The 18695-nt window shown below is 42.5% G+C and overlaps 1 protein-coding gene and 1 non-coding gene across 2 annotated transcripts; both read right to left on the bottom strand.

The window, feature by feature from the left end:
* Nucleotides 1–569: 569 nt before the first annotated feature.
* LOC117253241 (small nucleolar RNA U13) lies at nucleotides 570–671 on the bottom strand. Its single transcript, XR_004501380.1, has one exon. It is a non-coding gene; the product is annotated as a small nucleolar RNA U13 (small nucleolar RNA).
* Nucleotides 672–5826: 5155 nt separating this feature from the next.
* On the bottom strand, nucleotides 5827–18317 carry spinb (spindlin b). Its single transcript, XM_033619661.2, has 7 exons — nucleotides 18200–18317; nucleotides 13333–13648; nucleotides 12053–12101; nucleotides 11724–11818; nucleotides 11373–11528; nucleotides 10722–10955; nucleotides 5827–8798 (listed from the first exon to the last, which is right to left on the bottom strand). Exons 2-7 carry the CDS (start codon nucleotides 13385–13387, stop codon nucleotides 8599–8601), a joined length of 789 nt encoding a protein of 262 aa, XP_033475552.2. The 5' UTR covers nucleotides 13388–13648; nucleotides 18200–18317; the 3' UTR covers nucleotides 5827–8598.
* Between the last annotated feature and the right edge of the window lie 378 nt (nucleotides 18318–18695).

Below are 18695 nucleotides of genomic sequence, written 5' to 3'. Positions count from 1 at the left end.
ACGAGATCTAAAAACTGGTTTAAATTATGTGCGGAGATTTTTATTTATTTATTTAAGTAGGGAGTAGAAATTAATCAGATCCCGATTTAACTTTTTAAAAATTATTATCATAATATTTTTATTTTTATTTTTTTTTAGTATGTCTATTTATGTATTGGTCCTCTCTGTGGCCCTGTGATGAGGAGGGGAGAGCCTCTCTGAGGTTTTTTGCATTCTTGTGTAATTAAAAAAAAAAAAAATACAAAGAAAGAGTTGAGAAAAAAAGTCATACAAATTTATTGAAACTTTTCTCAGTGGCAGAGTGTTTGTTTGTTTGTTTGTGGACACCTTCCGTGGGTCTAATTTTATGTGATCCTGATTTAGTAAATAGATAAAAGTTATAAAAGCAAAAGGGAAACCAAACTTTAAAAACATATAAATATCTATATATGCATGTAAACTATTAACTACATCAGGTTTTCAGATACCGTCGCTACAGCTGTTGAGTAACGCTGTTATCTGAAAACAATTTATGATAGATAAACTCAACTTTTCACAGTTTATAAATTAAATAGTAACTTCCGGTTCAGGATCAGACGGGCTGAGGCGCAGAGCGTAACAAGGTGAGGGCTGCACCTGTCACAGATCAATCTGTGATCACACCGATCATCATTTGAATGAACCAGAAAGATCATTGATCCAACATGGCGCTGAGGCATCCTGTACTTCCTGCGCTGCTCCCTGACTCACGGTGTCACACTTTAACACTCCACTTTTATTTTTCTCTTCTTCTATAATCTCAAATCAAACAGAATAAACAACAATAAAGCAGCCGTTGTGTTTGAGTTCAGATTTAACAGCTGTAAAGCAGAATCTTAGCCTCTGTCTGAAGAGGTGCATTGTGGGAGTGACTGCGGTAAAGTGAAGCAACAGCGACACGTGGTGGTGTGGAGAGGAACTGCATCCATATAATCATATTGCAATGTGGCTTCTTTTTTAAAATACACATTATTAACACCAAAAACTATCACAGAGTTAGAAATATGAAACATTTACAACAACTAGAACTAATAACATTGATAATAATGGCTGTTTTCATTCAGCTGTTCTGGAGCACAGCGATGGAAGAAGAAACACCATGAAGTAAAAATACTGATACCACACTGTAGAAATATTCTGTTACAATACAAGTCCTGCCTTAGAAATGTTTCTTCAGTAAATGTCTGTAATATATTATATTATGTAATATTATATAATATGTATTATTATTAGTAGTAGTATAAAATTATTATTTATTTATATTATTTCCATCTATTGATTATTTTCCTCCATTAATCGATTGTTTGCTTTGTAAAGAAAAATAGTGAGAAATGTTTGTTACGATGAGCCGGAGCTCAAAGTGAAACATTATTTTCAACATTATCACTGATTCATTACAATTATGAACATTATTTAAAGGAAAAGCAGCAGATCTTCACATATACATCATATTCTACTGTTCAACTTGAGTTCATTGTAAATATTTACATTTCTCTTAGCAAAGGCTCAATATCTTTTTGTTAGAATATTGAGCCTTTACTAAAATATCTTAGATATCTTATCTCTAAAAATTGAGAAAATAAAAACTCAATTTATCTTTGTATGTTGTGACATTACAGTTAAACCAGTTAGAGGCTGCTGTTTATACCAGTATCTGAACTGGTGACTGTAACGTTGAAAGTGTTCCTGAGATATGATGATGAGTAATGGACAGAAGCGTTTTATGCAGAACATGATGTCACAGTGAAGCTGACCTTTGACCTTTTGGATATAAAATGTCATCACTTCATTTTATCCTGTCAGACATGTGTGTGAGGTTTTGTCATTATTATCATATGAATCTTTGAGTTATGGCTGAGAACATATTTTTCCAAATTTGAAGGAATTACCCAGAGGTGTTCCTGAGATGAGACAGACACAAGGTCACAGTGACCCTGACCTTTGACCACCAAGTTCTCTCGAGTTAATCCTATATTCCAGGTGGACGTTTGTGCCAAATCTGAAGAAAATCCCTTGAAGGTGTTCTTGAAGTGCTGCGTTCATGAGAGTGGAGTGGACAGATGGACAACCTGACAACATAATACGTCCGTCCTTGGCTATCGCTGGTGTGGAGGCAGTTTCTGACCATGACGTTCCTGTCGTTAAATAGTCATCAGATTTAATATAAACACAGTGATGATAAATAGACCTTTATGCATCATCCATCTGACACCACATTCTGACGCCTGATCTTCGTCTTTAACTTTCTGTCTTCATTCATGGCTGAGGATCCTGTTTGTTGTTATTTTTAACTAATAATTGTGTCGACCACTTTATTCATTAATTTAAATATTCTCTCAGCCTGTGTGTCAGTGACGTCTCCTCTGAGCTCAGGTCTGTGTGTTGTGATGTCAGAAAGAAGCGACAGAGTCATGAGTGAAAAAACAGAGAAATGGTTTATTTTAGTAAATAGTGGGAGCTTCTCACTGCTGTACAACACTGGCATCTGTAGTTGGCACTCTTTAAAGGGACAATCCACCCAAAAACAGAATTCACACCCAGTCAGTCAACGTCTCGGGATCATAACTGCTGCCAGCTCTGTTTACAGGAGGATCTGCTTTGTTTTCAGTTTTCTAGTCTTTTTTTTGTTGTTGTTCAATAACCCCCCAAAACAGCAGCAGCAGCCTCTGGGACACACGGTACCAAACGAAACCAGGAAATTTAAAAAAACAAAGAAACAGAAAAATCAAACGAAAGGCACCCAAAAGCCACAACAGACAGAAGTCAGCTGAACAACTGAAACTACACAGACATGCAACTCACATCGATTTACACTGAGCTATATACGGCATGCAAAAACAACACTGCTCTGAACAGGGGCTGATCCACAGCACACACACACACACACACACTCTCTCTCTCTCTCTCTCTCTCTCTCACACACACACACACGCTACAGATCAATGTTTTTCTGTAAAATACGAACGGTGAGTCGGCTCCTGAACAGACGACTACTCATGTCCACATCATGGAGGCTGAAGATCCACCCAGACACTGGTCTTTGCCCCCCCCCCCACCCCCACCCCCCGCCCTCCACCACCCAACATCACGTGGTTCATCGAGCCTGAAGCTCCAGGTTAACGTGAACGGTTAATAACGGCATTGAAGACTAAACCAAAAGACACCAGCTGATTTCTGTGAACGGGACCTTCTGGAGGTTTCCATGGTGACCAGAAGATTAAAGAAACAGAAGAAAGGGGCGGGGCCAACCAGGTGATCTGATCAAACAAACACCTCTACCTGAGGCAAAGTAAACATCATCATCATCATCTGATTGAACTGGAAATATTGTCACTGTTGTTCTGATCTCAAAATTATTCATTCTAAATTTGAGAATGGTTGTGACAGCTTAATGCTAACACGTTTCTTACACTGTTAATAGATCATTTGACGCTCATTTGTCCTTCGGACATTCTGGATAGATTTTCAGTTTAGAAACGAGACGTGTTCTAGAATCAGAACGTGTGGGGTTCCAACGTGAAAATGTGTTCAAGGATGTTCTACGTCTCCGTGTTCTACGATGTTCTAATCTGCTTGTTCTAGACTTTGTAGTTCTGTATTTAAGGTAAATCAAATCTTTAAAAAACAGATGTGGTGAAAGCATATCTTCTAGAATCCCAGACTGAGAACGCACGTATCCAAACCACATTTCAAAACAGCGTCTCCGTCTCTCTGGAATGTTTCAACCTTCAACAAAATGTTTTTGTATTTAAAAAAAGAGGGCTCATGTTTTTGAAAGAATTTCAGGGCAGTCAATGTTAGAGATTCTAGAACCAGAACAAGTTACTGAAATGTTCTAGAACTCAACACCACATCCTGAGACTGACGATTCCTCCCCAACTGGGAGTGTTCTGGAGTCACAATGTGTGTGGGTCCCAACATGAAAATGTGTCCTCTAGAATGTTCTAGTCTCCAAGTTATAGGATTTTCTAATCTGCGTGTTCTAGAATTTCTCGTGTATTTTACAAAAAAAGACTCTAGAACGGAGAGAAATGTGGTGAAACGACATTTTCTAGAATCCTAGACTCCAGACTGAGAACACACGTATCCAGACCACATTTCAAAACAAGTCTCTCCATCTCTCTCCAGAGTCTGAAGCTGAAAGCAACCTGTTCACCCTTCAACAAAACGTTGTTGTATAAAAATGGCGCTTTCCAGAAAAAAAAACAACAACAAAAAACTGTTCCGATTCTAGAATCAGAACAAGTCATTGAAATGTTGTAGAACTAAACACAACATCCTGACACCGACAATTCATCTGCAACCGGGTGACAGATTCTGGGATAGATACTGAGTTTTCCAAAATGTTCTAGAACACTACAGCCCAAGACTGAGAATTCATCCTGAACTGGGCATGTGCTAGAACCAGAATGTGCAGGGTTAGGTGTTTTAGAAGCTTCTAGTCTATATTCTAGGATTTGTGGCTGTGTATTTTAGTGAAATAAAATTAAAATGTAAAAAAGATTCTAGAACAGTGAGAAATGTGGTGAAATGATATACTCTAGAATCCCAGACTCCAGACTGTGAACGCATGTATCCAAACCACAACAAGAGTCTTAGTGCTCTCTGGAATCTGATGCTCAAAGCAGACATGTTCACCCTTGTTTAAGAAATGGCTCGCACAGTTTTGATGTGATGCATTCCAGAAAAGCAGTCATGAATGTGCTTAAACTTTAGATTCTAGAACCAGAACAAGTGATTTAAATTTGAGTGAAATGCTCTAGAACTCAACACCACATCTTCAAAAGCCCAACTGGGCATGTTCTAGAACCAGAGCGTGGAGGAGTTTCATAATGTGTGATGGGACACATCCCACAGAATCAAACCACAGATTCTAGAACACAAGCTAACAGATGACAGATTCCAGAATCAAAACAACAGTTTTCCAAAAATGTTCTAGAACACCTTGGCCTGAGACTGAAGGCTGAGTATTCATCCATGATCGGGCATGTTCTAGAATCAGAAGGCGTGGGGTTCTGGAGTCTCCATGTTCGACAATCAGATGGAATACGTTCCACGAAATCAAACGACAGATTCTAGAGCAGATGCTAACAGATGATTCCAGAGTCAGACCAAGAGTTTTCCAAAATGAAACAAAATGTTCTGGAACACCACATCCAGAGACTGAGAATTCATCTCACACCTGGTGTGTTCCACAATATCAAGTGGCAGATTCTAGAACAGTAACCAAGCGTCAATCAATTCTAGAATCAGAACAAATGATCTTCACAACAGAACGTAATGTGGTGGAACCCATGGTGTGGACTCAAACTAGAAGTGTGTTGTAGATTTAAAACAGTTGGGATCCAGAATGAAAATCTGCTGGTTTGGAAACATTTACGTTCTTGAAAACATTTAGTTTTTTGATGTTCAAGTCCCTTCAGGCACATGAAACGTGGATCAGGCAACATGGCTATTTATGCTAATGTCACTGTGGTGGGTGGAGCTACATCAGCTAGAGCACAGGACTGTGGGAGAAAGAGAATCTTCTATTGCCCCCCCGCCCCCGTGACTGAGTTCTAACTGTTAAAAAGGGGGAGCGCTTTATAGGGAGCAGTGAAACGACTGTAAGGGAGGAGCGCCCGGACCAGAGTCCGTTAAGAAAAGGAGAGACGTATCAGTCAACGTACGATTAAAGAAAAAAAACAATCCTACAAACCAACCAGATTCAGTGGAGTTCAGTTGGGATAAAATCTTCAGTCATTGTGGTTGAAATGTGAATTTCAGCCGTGAGCATCTAACGAGGTAATATACAGTATACACAGGACAGGAGGGCGGCGACATAAAACAGGTAATATACAGAGGAAACAAGGCGTCGCTAAGTGTCAGCTCATATAAACATATAAAAGCAGAAGAGAAGAAGAAGGGGACAGAATTTATAAAAACATTTAAATCAACTTCCAACAGATGATGATCTCATCACAAGCCACATCTGTGCTCGAGTCCAGCCAATCAAAATACAGCGCCTCAGACAGGGGGCGGGGCATCATGACTGCTACAGTTTCACCTTCACCACGGTTCAGTTGTGGCAACATTTTGGTTTTGATTTGAACTCAGGACTGATCAGAACTGATCGATACTGCATCAGCTGTCCGAGGGAATCAATTAAAGGAACATTCAGACATTTTGAGAAACACTTAAGTCGTTGCTCCACGACCAACACATTATTTTACGTTTATAAGCAGAATATAAACATGTAATAAATGGTTAATAACACACTGTAATGTAGCTGTAAGCAGATATAGACGTGTTTATTAATGTGAGATTTATACTTCTGCGTCTTTAATTTCACATATAAGAAACAATAAATTGTGAAGAAAATCAAATAAAAATAAATCAGCTAGCTGCTAAGCTAATTTATACAATGTAAAATGCCATAGGCTTGTGCTAATAACGTTAGCATGTTGTATTTGTGGGGAAAATGTGTCCAGATAAGGTCCAGAGTCCAGATCAGCAGTCTGTGAATGCTGTGAGTGAAGCTGATTTGTGTTTGAAACAGTCTCTATTAAGACATGTTTAATGTGTGTTTAATGTGTATTTGACGTGTGTTTAATGTGTTTTGGAGGTATAACTGCAGAGTGACTCAAGTATAAATGCTCACAACGGCGTAAGGTCTGCCTCACAACTATAAATCCCCCTTTAAAGGGAAGCATTGAAGATTTTCAGCCGGCTCTGTGTCATGGTAGTGAGGGCAGATGATAGTTGTTTGGCTTCCCTTAATGACACCAGCGCCCGGAGCTCCCCTTCACTTACTGGCGGATTTCGAAGACGCATTTAATGTCACACAGCATCTAGACGCTGGCTACATGGGAGGAAGCCAAACACTATCCCATCACACTGTGATGACACAGAGCTGCAGCGATTCAATGAATAGCTGTCGTTGATTAAATTAATCACCAACTAATTTAAAAATCAATTTGAGTTATTTCTTAAAGGAAAAAAAGTTAAAATTCTCACTGAAACTTCTTAAATACGAATACTTCCTGGTTTATTTCCTCCTCTGTGGCAGTGCACTGAATATTTTTGGGTCATGGACAAACCAAACATTTGAGGACATCATTTTTCACCATTTTCTGCCATTTTATAAACTAACTAATTGATTAATTGAGAAAAGAGCTGATTGATTTATCAACAATAACAGTGTCGTTAGTTGAAGCCCTGGATGACACAGAGCTGGTTGAAAATCAGCAAAGATTCTATTTAAAATCTACAAATCAGAATTCTGTCTTTATAGCAGACGTTAAAAAATACTACAAATTAATAAACACTTACATCCACCAACACTGCAGTGTGTTATAAACCATTTATTAAATGGTTATAATCTGATTATAAATGTTGAGCAGCTGAAACACATCTGGACGTCTGATAAACGAGGATTTCCCAAAATACGTCTGTTCCTTTGAATCTGGAGCAGATTCCATGAAGAGTTTGTGTGAACATATTTCATCATCAATACTTGGACACAGCTTGTTAGCAAGATTAGCATCATTAGCATTCCTGCTGTAAACTGAATCAGGGCGGCGACCAGGAGCGCGACCTGTGAGCAGCAGTTTTATGAGGACAGCTGCTCTCAGACTGCTTTGGACCAACTGATGCAGCTGAACAAACACACCTGAGCCTCTTCGACCATCTGATGTCAAACTGAAAGTCATTCTGGGTAACGTAGGAATCAACAGAAAAAAAAAAGACAAAATGCTAAAATAATGGAGAAAGAAAAGAGTCTCGTGTCCTCTCTGCGGCGTCCTTCAGACTTTATTCCACTCAGCGTCTTTGTTCGTTAGCAGGTGACCTGCAGGGAGGCGGGGTCAGTAAAATGCTCTGTGATTGGAGTTCCTCCTGTGTGACCAGAACAGTACACCTTCTATAGATACAGATGGAGACAGACGATGGTTCGGCTTTCAGTCCCGTCCCTTCATTAACCCCGGCAGACTCAGACCTGTCTGCCCCCCCGTCCTCTGATGACGGAGGTCTGGAGCGGTCTGACAGGGTTTCAGGAGAGGGGGGAGGAGGTCTTTCTGTTCAATTAAACAGTTTCAGACCTGCTGCGACTCTGCAGGAAATGATATCTGGGCCATCAGGGGAGCTTTTTGTTTCGTCTGGAGGATCTCAGGGTCGGGTCCTCGCAGAAGTTTTTGTTTATTGTGGCCACAAATGTTCCAGAATCTAATTTAACAACGCAGGTTTCAGTTATTCCAGATAAAACAGGGTCGCTGGTCTTCTTTGTGTTGGAGGAAACGTCCTAACAGAGTCCACAGAGATCTGGACACTAATGATAGATGATGGATTCACCTGAAGACCTGGAGCTGGTTGTAGTTTTCCTGTCTTGGTGGGGGGCAGGTATTTTTCTTGTGTTTAAGGCGTTTCAGAAAACAAAGAGTGAAGGGTGGTATCATCTGTCTCAGGCGTCTCTATAGATGGTGGATGTTTTAAACCCTAGCTGTAGTTTTACTTCAGTGGGGGGGTTTGGTGGGATTTTTTTTCGGTGGGTCTAGGCAGGTCTCGGTAAGTCTCTGTGGGGGTCCTGGACCGGGTTTTCTGGTCTTAGGAGGTCTTGACCAGGTCGTAGACATAGATGTGGAAATCATCGTCGAACTTGATGAAGTAGACGGAGGGCTTGGCCTCCACCTGGTGGATGACCATACCCGACCGCTTCCCGCCGTCCTCTTTGGCGTACTCCACCTGTTTGCCCACCAGGCTGTCGACCACCTCGCCGGGTTCCCGCTCTGCCGCCACACTGTCGTCTGCAGAGAGGAAGACAGAGACAATAAAATGAAGTAAGAATTAAAGATGAAAATGAGACTAAAACTATTGAAACTAATGATAAAATGAGTAACACGTGGCTGAAAAACTTTAGACGAAAGACTCAGAACCATTTCACATCAAAATCAGCACGTGTACACAGACTGTTGAAACATGGGTAAACCTCTAAAAGTAGACGATCGACTCCTTTCCCTTTCTGCCAAGCAGCAGACGAGTTTTGGTGTGTCAGGTCAACGTCACAGACAGGCCACAGAACGGGTTAACAGTAGACAACAATATGAAATATGTGACAGCAGCACGGGGGAAAGAAAACTTGTTTCCTTTTGTCTCTTACCTTCTCACTCTCTGGATTGATGTTTGAGCGCTGCTCAGATGGAAATAGTCATGCTGTGACACATTGCATCTCACCAGTTAAGGGGCTAAAATTAGTGCATTCACCCGGATGTTGTGTTCCCATTAATGCCGATTGGTACTGGGGGTGATAAATACACGAGACTTCTGCAGAGTCATTTGACCCCAGTGTGAATGCTGATTGAAACCTTTCCCACTGCATTAAAAAGCCAAATGTTGGTAGGTGTTAATGTTTTTTTTGTGCAGTGGGAAAGAGGATAAAGTGACTGTATGCAGGGTTTTTAAATGTGGGAACACTGGCTAAAAATAAGTGATAGACTCCTTTCCACTTGCCAGAAGACCAGAGCTGTGTTTTTGTTCTGTTTCTTCCTGGTGTGTCACGTCTGACGTCTTGGAGGGTCCAGAAAAAGGTTAGTCGACAGTAGAAAGCAGCATGGAGGCCAGTGAAAACTTTTATATATCTCTTGCTTATAAATTGGGAGCGCTGTCTGAATGTAGCGTTGGGTTATCCAGAGCAGCGCACTCTCAGAGTGGCAGAGCGCACTCTGGACACTCTGTCTGTGGAGACGGAGCAGCAGAGCGCCGAGCGCAGTGAATGTGTGATTAACTTAACCGTTGGTTCATTCATGTAGAAATATAACGCTGCGTTTCTTCCACCAACAGGGCTCTCATTTTAGTGTAGAGCGTCAGACTGAATTTACCAACGCACCATGTCAGGTCACTCACTCTCCGGGACCGCCAGTGTTACTTGAATAAGTAAACACTGACCAACGGGACCAGACTGGCCGACCCGTATGCTCTCACTCAGTGGATGGATGATGTCACAGGAAGCCAATCTTACAAAGGAGGACCACACTTGTTTGTTTTGCTATGGAAGCTAACGTTAGCTAATGTGCTAAAAAGTTAGCGTTGCAGAGAAATCCAATCTTCCTCTTAATCCCTCCCCAGTTTCTGATGAGGTGGACATGATAACCCTTAATACACATAACCTTATTCATCCCTACAACAGGAAATACTTTTTCCCTAACCTGATATGAAGTGTGCGCTGCACATGTGAGCATTTTTGATGATGGCCTCCGTCCAGTCCTTTGGTCTTATCACATTTAACCATAGTTGTCTTTGTTTTTGTTGACGGGCAGTGGCGGCTGGTTTTGAGCCATGACTCCTTCTATTCTGGCTCCCAATAACACAACAAGACAAACACATTTTAACACTCCTATGGAGCCTACAGCCCTGTGGGGGAGAGGCAGCTGCACCTCCAGCTGATCACATGATGTCACTGTGATGTCATCGTGACGTCGGGTCTAAAAGGGTCTATTCAGTCTGTTTCAAACCAGGTGTTGTATTTCTATCACTGCTGATCGGAGCCGATGGGAGCTGAAGCCAATAAATACCTGCGACTATTGCAGAGTCATCTGACGTGCGAGTGAAGGCAGATTCTTTCTCATTAAACACAAAAGCAGATGTTAGCTGGTGTTAGTGGGTTTTTTGCGCTGAGACAGGAGCTTCACAGTGACTATATGAGGTGTAGAAGTGAACGCTGGTGAACTCACTGGAGTCGGGCATGATGCGTAGGTCTCCCTCCTTGTAGTCGTCCAGCAGCTGGTACATGTAGAGCACCGGGTCCTTCTCGTAGGTGATGTAGAACCAGGACGTCATGATGGGAGCTCGAGCCAGCACCATCCCCCTCCACTCCTCCTTCGGCCCGTCCTCTGTCTCAAACATGTGCTCCACCGCCTTCCCGATCATCGTCTCCGCCAGCAGCGAGTCGCTCACACGGGCCGGAGCTAGACCAATCACAGAGAAGCAGAGAAGAGAGGGGATTAACACTGACATCACAACGTTACTTTCTTTGGTTCTAGTTCCTCCAGTGTCTCAGATGTTCTTTGTTTGCTGCCTCAGTAAACTGAACATCTGTAGGTTTTGGTTTTTTGGTCGAATTAAAGACATTTGACAACGTTTACACAACTGAAACAACTATTTCCTGACATTTTAGAGTTCATTAAATTATCTTCACTGCACTGTAACGACCACATTAAACTGATATTGCACACTGAAGATGTTAAATTCAGTCGGAGCTGAAGTGTGTTGAGCTGCAGTTCCTCTAACGTCCACCAGATGCTGCTGTGATCAAATCCAGGCTGTGTTGAAGTGAACGAGAAAACCTCAGGGTGAGAACAAGGAAACAAAATGTTCGTCCTCACCCACTCTGTCGGGCAGCACCTCCAGCCCCACCACCCTCTCATCACTGTACAGCTCCAGGCCGTAGATGCAGTCGAAGCCGTCGTACTTGATCAGGTAGAGGGACGGGTTGACGGGGACCTGGTCCAGGACCGTCCCCTTCCACTGGGACGACTTACCTGAGAGGAAACAGACACAAACTCAGATGGTCATGAGCTATGAAAGATTCACAGACACCTCAGAACGGTGCACTTTGGGTTTGTTTATACATCTAATTGACTGATTGTACATGTTTATATGAATTTGGGGAAAGGGAGCTCCTCCTCCATCATGATCACGTTAATCACAGCTGGTGTCAGTTCAATCCAACTCACTGCCTTCCTTCCAGATGTGCTGGATCCTGCAGCCCACGATGTTCCTTCTGGGCTGAGCCAGAGTCTTACTGGGACCAACGCTAGTCCTCTGTTTCCTGCAGAGACGAAAGAAAGACGAGAGAAAGAGAAGTGCGGAGGAGGCAGAAGGAGAGCGATGACGAAAGACGAATGAACACAAAAGAGAAGAAGAAAAAATATAAAGAATTACATGAGAGCAAAAATAAATGAAGAGGTTGAGAAAGGACAAAACGAAGACAAGTTTTAAAGATGGAGTCGAATCTTTAAAGAAAAAACGCACAGAAGAAAATGCGTCAGAACGTCAGACTTACTTGTGTGAGTTCTTCTTCTTCATCATGTTTGCAGACACACCTGAATGTCCTGAAACACAGACACAAACATTCAGCAACCATGTAATGATGGGTGGTGCATTCAAGAACGCTCAGACATCTGATGTCAGTCAGTCAGTCAGGAGCAAAACAGGAAATGTTTTAACACGGAAAACTAGAATTAGCGCTTGATGGAACCGATCAAACTGCAGTTACAGTTTACGTCCATGTCTGTGCAGAACCGAGACATGAGTTTGAATACTGGACAGAAAAGTGTTTTACAGAACATTATTACGTCACAGCAAAGCTGACCTTTGACCTTTTGGATTATTTTATCCTCTCAGACGTGTGTGTGTGTGTGTGTGTGTGTGAAACTTTGTTATGTTTAGGGTTGTTCTGAGGTGAACCGTGATATGAGAATTGACGATTATCAAACCGAGTACATTTCCTTATCTACGATATTAAAAACAAATGAATGAAAAATTATGAAAAAATGTTTTGTGAGGTCTGTGCCAAATTTGAATTAATTGCCTCTGGGTGTTCTTGAGATATCTCGTTCACAAGAATGAGACGGACACAAGGTGACAGTGACCTTTGACCACTAAATTCTAATAAGTATATTGTTGAGTCCAAGTGAAGGTTTGTGCCAAATTTGAAGGATTGAGATGTCACATTCATGGGAATAAGACGTATTTGAGGTGATAGAAACCTTGACCTTTGACCAACAAATTCTAATAATTTCATCATTGAGTCCAAGTGAAGGTTTGTGCCAAATTTGAAGGATTGAGTTTTTGCATTCATGGTAATGAGACTAATTAAAGCTCATAGTGCCCTTGGCCTTTGACCATGGAATTCTAATCAGTTCATTGTAAACAGTCCAAGTGAATGTTTGTGCCAAATTTAAGGGGATTCCCTAAAGGTGTTCTTGACACATCATGTTCACAACAATGAGACGGATGCGAGGTCACAGTAACCTAAAAAAAGTAAAAATTGAATCTGTTCATTGTTGAGTCCAAATGGACGTTAATTAAAATTAGTTAAACTGATTAATAATTAGTTAAAATCTGAAAGACTGAGATATCACACTCATGGGAATGAGACAGTGACCTTTGTCTCAAAGCATTATTGAGATTTGCGTTAGTCAACATTTACAACATTTTTGCCACGAGGCATGACGATGTGAAAAAATATTTGACATCCGATCTCATCCACACAGAGTCCGTCTTTGACCCTCAGACCGACACGTCAGTATTTTAACGTGTTTGGCGTGTTTTGTGACTCACCCCCGTCCGCGCGGGGGGGCCGCGGGGCCGCTGGGCTCTTGAATGGGGTCTTCATTCATCCACCTGTGGAGGGGCAGCCAGCAGGGCCGCCGGTCGGGGCTAAACGCTGGGACACCAGGCCGGGGTGAGGACGGAGGGAGGGGGCGAAGGGGGGGGGAGGGTAGGGAAAGGAGGGAGGAGGTGGAGGGAAAAGAAGGAGCACCAGGAATTAGGCCGGGCCCTGGACAGGCTGCATACAGGCCGGGGACAGACTAACACCTGGAGACTGAGGTGACGTCACAGCTGCTGGACGCGATGAGGAGACAGAGTGTTCAGCCTGAGGAGGAAGAATACAGAACATTAACACACTGAGTCGTTATTTTTATCAAAGATTGAATGTTTATTTTCTGTTTTTATTTTTCCCACTGTTTACTTTGAGTTAAATCACTGAGCAGAGGTCATGAGGTCACGTGGTGGCCTGTTAGATACACTGAGAAGCTGTTATTGTTTCACTGAAGGTCTCAGAGTTCTGACTGATAAGACGTCTGTCAGAGAGGCTCTGCTCCACATTACAAACTTTACTGAGTTTTCTAAAGATTCACTCCTCTTCCTCCTCCTCCTCCTCCTCTTTTAGCCGAGTATGAAAGAATTGTTAACAAAGATTTGACGTCCTTATCAAAGAAACTGTCCAAAATATGATGCAAGAAGCAGAACGAAGGAGTCAGAGAGAAATGTTTGCCTTCTGAATTACAGAAATATCTGGATCCACTGACGCGACCACATCGCATGAAGAAATGTACCTTTGTGTGTTTTACATTTAAAACAAATGTTTTTTTCTGGAGCTGGACGGGTGTATAATAAATCCTGTGAAAACATTTGAATTTTTTTTCATGTATCAAAATAGAAGTGCATTTCGGAGACGTCCCCCTGCAGATTTTGGTCCAATGGGCCGAGCTAAACGCTCCCCTCAGGTCACGCTCCCACAACAGCTTCAGGGAATCGACCCCAGACGACAAGCTAGAGACTAAAGACCACGCCATGAAGCTTCTTGCCTGATTCTGTTTTAGTTTGAATTAATCTCCACAGTGTGGTTTTATTTGCCTCTTCAAACGGTTTTATACTGAAAGTTCTGTATTAATAAAGTTTAATAATATAAAATGTCAAAGAATTGTTGAAAACACAGCGTCTGCCACAAGATCTCACGTTAACGTATTCAAATGTCTCATTCATCATCACAACAGACGAATGGAACAGTTTGAGCTGAAGCCAGAGAGCTGCTGGGATTTTTTGCAAAATAATAAATAATTTAAATGATGAAAGATTTTCTGACCGATTGATTTATCAGTTCTGTGACTGATCATTACAGATGTGTATAGTGTAGTGAAACCATGAGAAGCAGCTGGTCTGAAACATCCCAGCAGGACGTTAGTCATCATTAAACTTTATGTAAATGATCTCACAAACACGACTAATGACGTCTCAGTGAATTCTGTAACAGCTGATGTTCAGTGTTATCAAAGGTCACAGTGAGAAACAGCCTGTTCTCAGGATCATAACAGACACTGACACGTCCGTAAGACTCAGGATCAACCTGAACACAACACGCAGCAGAGAGACAAACCTCCTGATAGGCAGAGATACATTCTGTGTTACAAGGTCAAAGGCAGACAGACAGGCAGACAGACAGACACATGACACTAACACACAGAAACTCTCCTCACCGTCTTCATGGTGTAAAAGAAGCTGAGAAAAGGTGCAAGCTGCACGACGACGACCACAACTGGAACACAGTCAAACCACAGACCTGCTGCTACATGATGATCACACACACGTGCAGCGCTGCACAACAACACACACACTCAGTCTGTTTCCATGACATCAGAGAAAATGGATTTATATAAAACCCCTGTAAACATGTCAGTGTGAGTGAAATGGTCCTGCAGTGAATGTGTCACAGTGGGACTAACACACCCAGATCATGTGACTCCTGCATGTATACAGTCAATCAGAGCCAAACTGGCCGAGGCGCTCTGAGCATGCTCCACAGTTTCCGCCCCGGGCTTTGACCCGGAAGTCCAATAGCATTAAATGTGTAAGAGAAGAAGAAGCCGGTAACAACATGGAGAAATCTACATCCAGAGCCGTGACTTTTTGGACGGACCAAATGTACAGAGCTGTAAAGTTGTCCACCATGGTAGCAGTTAGCTGCTAGCTAACCGTAGCTAACTTGTTTGTCCATTGTTTGGTCTGTGACGTAATAGGTCAACAGGAAAAAGGTCCAATACTAACAAGCTGAAAGGGGGCATATCTCCACCTATCGTAGAGGAGTCGCACATACTTGGCTCAATAAATGGATTCCCCTCCCGTGCTTGTATACTGGGACAAGGACAGTAGGCCAGTTAGATGTCCTCGTCCAGCTGGGACTGGAGCTCCACTTTACTGGGACTGGAGACAGACTGACAACAGACCAGGACCAATCGGACTAGACCGGAATCAACTGACTTGACCAGCAGACTTCACTACAAGCTGATTGGCTGTTGAAACAGGTGATGTACTTTAAAACTAGCCGCCGGCCATTTGACCAGCTGAGTGTCAGGTGACATCATCAGTCAGCTTGAGTGGAGCTCAGACCGCTGACACTTTTTTCTGTGACGTTCTAAAACGGTTTCATCTTGTCACCAGTCAGTGGACTGACCTGTGCTGATGATCCCGTGTTGCCGACGGTCCCTTCATACAGACATTGTTACGGTGCTGTTACTACCTCCAATAATGGCGCACACACCGTGTTGTAACTGGAAGTGACGCGAGCGAGCATCATCGACCATCCGTTTGATTGCTCTGTGTTAGCTGCTGCTAAAGACAGTCAACAGACTCTTTTCTCATGACAGCAGAGCAGAGCTGTGCACACAGCGCTGCAGCAGACGAGAACGCTTCTCTGTATGGATTTTGTTTTTTTTGGTGTTTCACATTCGATGTCACAGAGGAGCTAGAAAACAAGTTAGTAACCAGCAGAAGGCAGCATGGAGGCCAGTGACATGTTGCCGTAGTTACTTCTTTTTACAAACCTGTTACTTATTCAGTCGCTCTTTAAAACTCGGTTGATGTTCGAGCACTAACTGGGTGGAGATGGACGTATCATATGATGGCATGTCACTGCATCTCACCAGTTAAGGAGCTAAAATTAGCGCGTTCACCCCAGTGTTGAGTTTCCATCAATGCCGATCGAAACCAGAGTCGATAAATACCTGTAAAACTGCAGAGTCATTTGACCTGGTTGTGAATGCAGATTAAAAAGCCAGATGTTAGTGGGTGTTAGTGAGACACTAAAAAATTCCAAGTAAAACACTCAGCATCAGTTCCAGTGAACGCTACACTGAGAGTATTGTCACTGCTTTACCTTGATGTCAGACAGTGATTTTCACTGGACAAACGAACCTGTGATATCGACTGATCCTAAACCAGACTCCATTGAGAAACACTGTGATTTAACATCAGTGAACACTGGAGCTGCTGGTCGACTGCTGCCTCCATCACTTATTTTATTTGCCTTATTTGTGGGATTTTGGCTTTTAATCTGGTCGGTTCAGATTCAGCAGAGTCACACAATCACACAGACTAACTGAGCCAAGCAGCCGTGGACCAGCAGCTCCTGTGTTCACTGAGCTAAAACTACTGGTTTTCTCAATGGAGTCTGGTGGCTGTGACAAGAGCGCAGACACGGAAGTAGACCGTCTGACGGAAACACAAAGCAGTGAAGTTACTCTAAATTTAACGAACATTTACACAGATGTCGATTTTTTTCAGGTGTCTACAACATGTTCAGCTGCTGCTGCTTCGCTCAGCTCAGACTGCAGTCTGCTTCTCCAAACTGACATCTACTGCTGAACATTTCAGGTCTGAACTGAAGCATCTGATGTGTTTTGGTGGTAAACAGACTCATACTGCTACTCCACTACATCTCAGAGTAATCTATTACTCCACTACATTTATTTTACAGCTTTAATACAAACTGTATATCAATAATAAAAGTTGATTAAAGTACATATCAGTTTATAAAGTCATTAACATGAGCTCCATGTTCACCAGCTGCAGCGTTGAAGTGATGAACACATGAATACATCATTAATTATAATCCAATAATATCACATATGTTACTCTGCATCATCACTACTTTTATTTTTGGTGCATTTATATTTGATGCTGTCACTGAGGGAAGACTCTGAATACATGAGTTTTACTTGTAATAGAGTATTTTTACACTGCAGTGCTTTTACTCTAAGATGTGAGTACTTCTTACAGCTCTGCCTGACAGTGTCCTGCACTGTGGACACAAACATCTGTCCCTGTGTCCTCCTGTCCCTCTGTCCTCCTGTCCCTGTGTCCACCTGTCCCTCTGTCCTCCTGTCCCTGTGTCCACCTGTCCCTGTGTCCTCCTGTCCCTCTGTCCACCTGTCCCTCTGTCCTCCTGTCCTTCTGTCCACACTGATGCATTAACCTGTGCAGGTCTCGTGACAGCAGCAGGGACTCATCACTGTGTCTCTGTAAATATAAACTGTTGTTTAGTCTGATGATGAAGATGAAGATGACCATCCAGAGGTCACAGTTCCTCCTCCTCCTCCTCACTGACCACCACATTAACCTCCCTGCTGCTGCTCTCACTCCAACCTTTCCAAAGATGTGCAGAGCCCTCCAGACGGCGGCCATGTTGCGCCAGTATTTACAAAACCCGCATCAGTGCAAAAGGGAAAAAAAGGCGCAAACGAACAAAGGGAGAGGGGAGGTCTGAGGCTCGAGCGCTAAGCTAGCTGCTCTGCGCTAAAGCGACACACCGGATAACCGGCCCCGTTAACCGGCTCGTTCGGCGGTGCCGGAGGCCGCAGTTTCTTACCGATACAGCAATCAGTGTCGCCGCATAATCCCGATCAACCGCCGTGGCTCCAAATTGATCCGCTCTGCCTCCGTTTGGTTCTCCGCTGCTGCGTCAAGCTAGCTGCGCTAAAGACGGAGGGGCGGCGGAAGTCAGGCGGCGAGGCCTCCAAAATAAAACCGCTCATTTTGCTGCAATGTGTTTTTTCCCCTCTCTTCTTTTAAGAAATAAAGGTCCATTAAGGGACTGTTCTTTATTATTTATCAGTGACTGTAATTCAACAGTTTGTCACCGTCTTTCCCAAGTGTGCGGCGCTGTCGCTTTTTTTTAACATATAAAACTTTATTTAAACGAATTATACAAGACAAGCTCTCATAGGAATATTGAATTTTGCTTTCTTCCAGAAATAAGAATAAAAAATGACAAATAAGGTTAAAACAAAATAAAAAAACGTCAGGTTTATATTTATAATACATAAAAATATAAATAAACCAATAATACATGGACATGGTGAAAT

This window comes from Epinephelus lanceolatus, chromosome 9, assembly GCF_041903045.1.
Source record: "Epinephelus lanceolatus isolate andai-2023 chromosome 9, ASM4190304v1, whole genome shotgun sequence".
Classification (NCBI taxonomy): Eukaryota; Metazoa; Chordata; class Actinopteri; order Perciformes; family Serranidae; genus Epinephelus; species Epinephelus lanceolatus.
Note: the sequence above shows the minus strand (reverse complement) of the source record. Positions and strands in the feature narration are given on the sequence as shown.

Excerpts from the sequence above, each read along its gene's own strand:
- spinb (XM_033619661.2), bottom strand. The coding sequence starts at position 13,387 with ATGAAGACCCCATTCAAGAGCCCAGCGGCCCCGCGGCCCCCCCGCGCG. Across the intron at positions 11,819-12,052 it reads AAGAAGAAGAACTCACACAA|GAAACAGAGGACTAGCGTTG; the intron begins GTAAGTCTGACG and ends TCGTCTCTGCAG. Across the intron at positions 8,799-10,721 it reads ACGCATCATGCCCGACTCCA|ACGACAGTGTGGCGGCAGAG; the intron begins GTGAGTTCACCA and ends TCCTCTCTGCAG.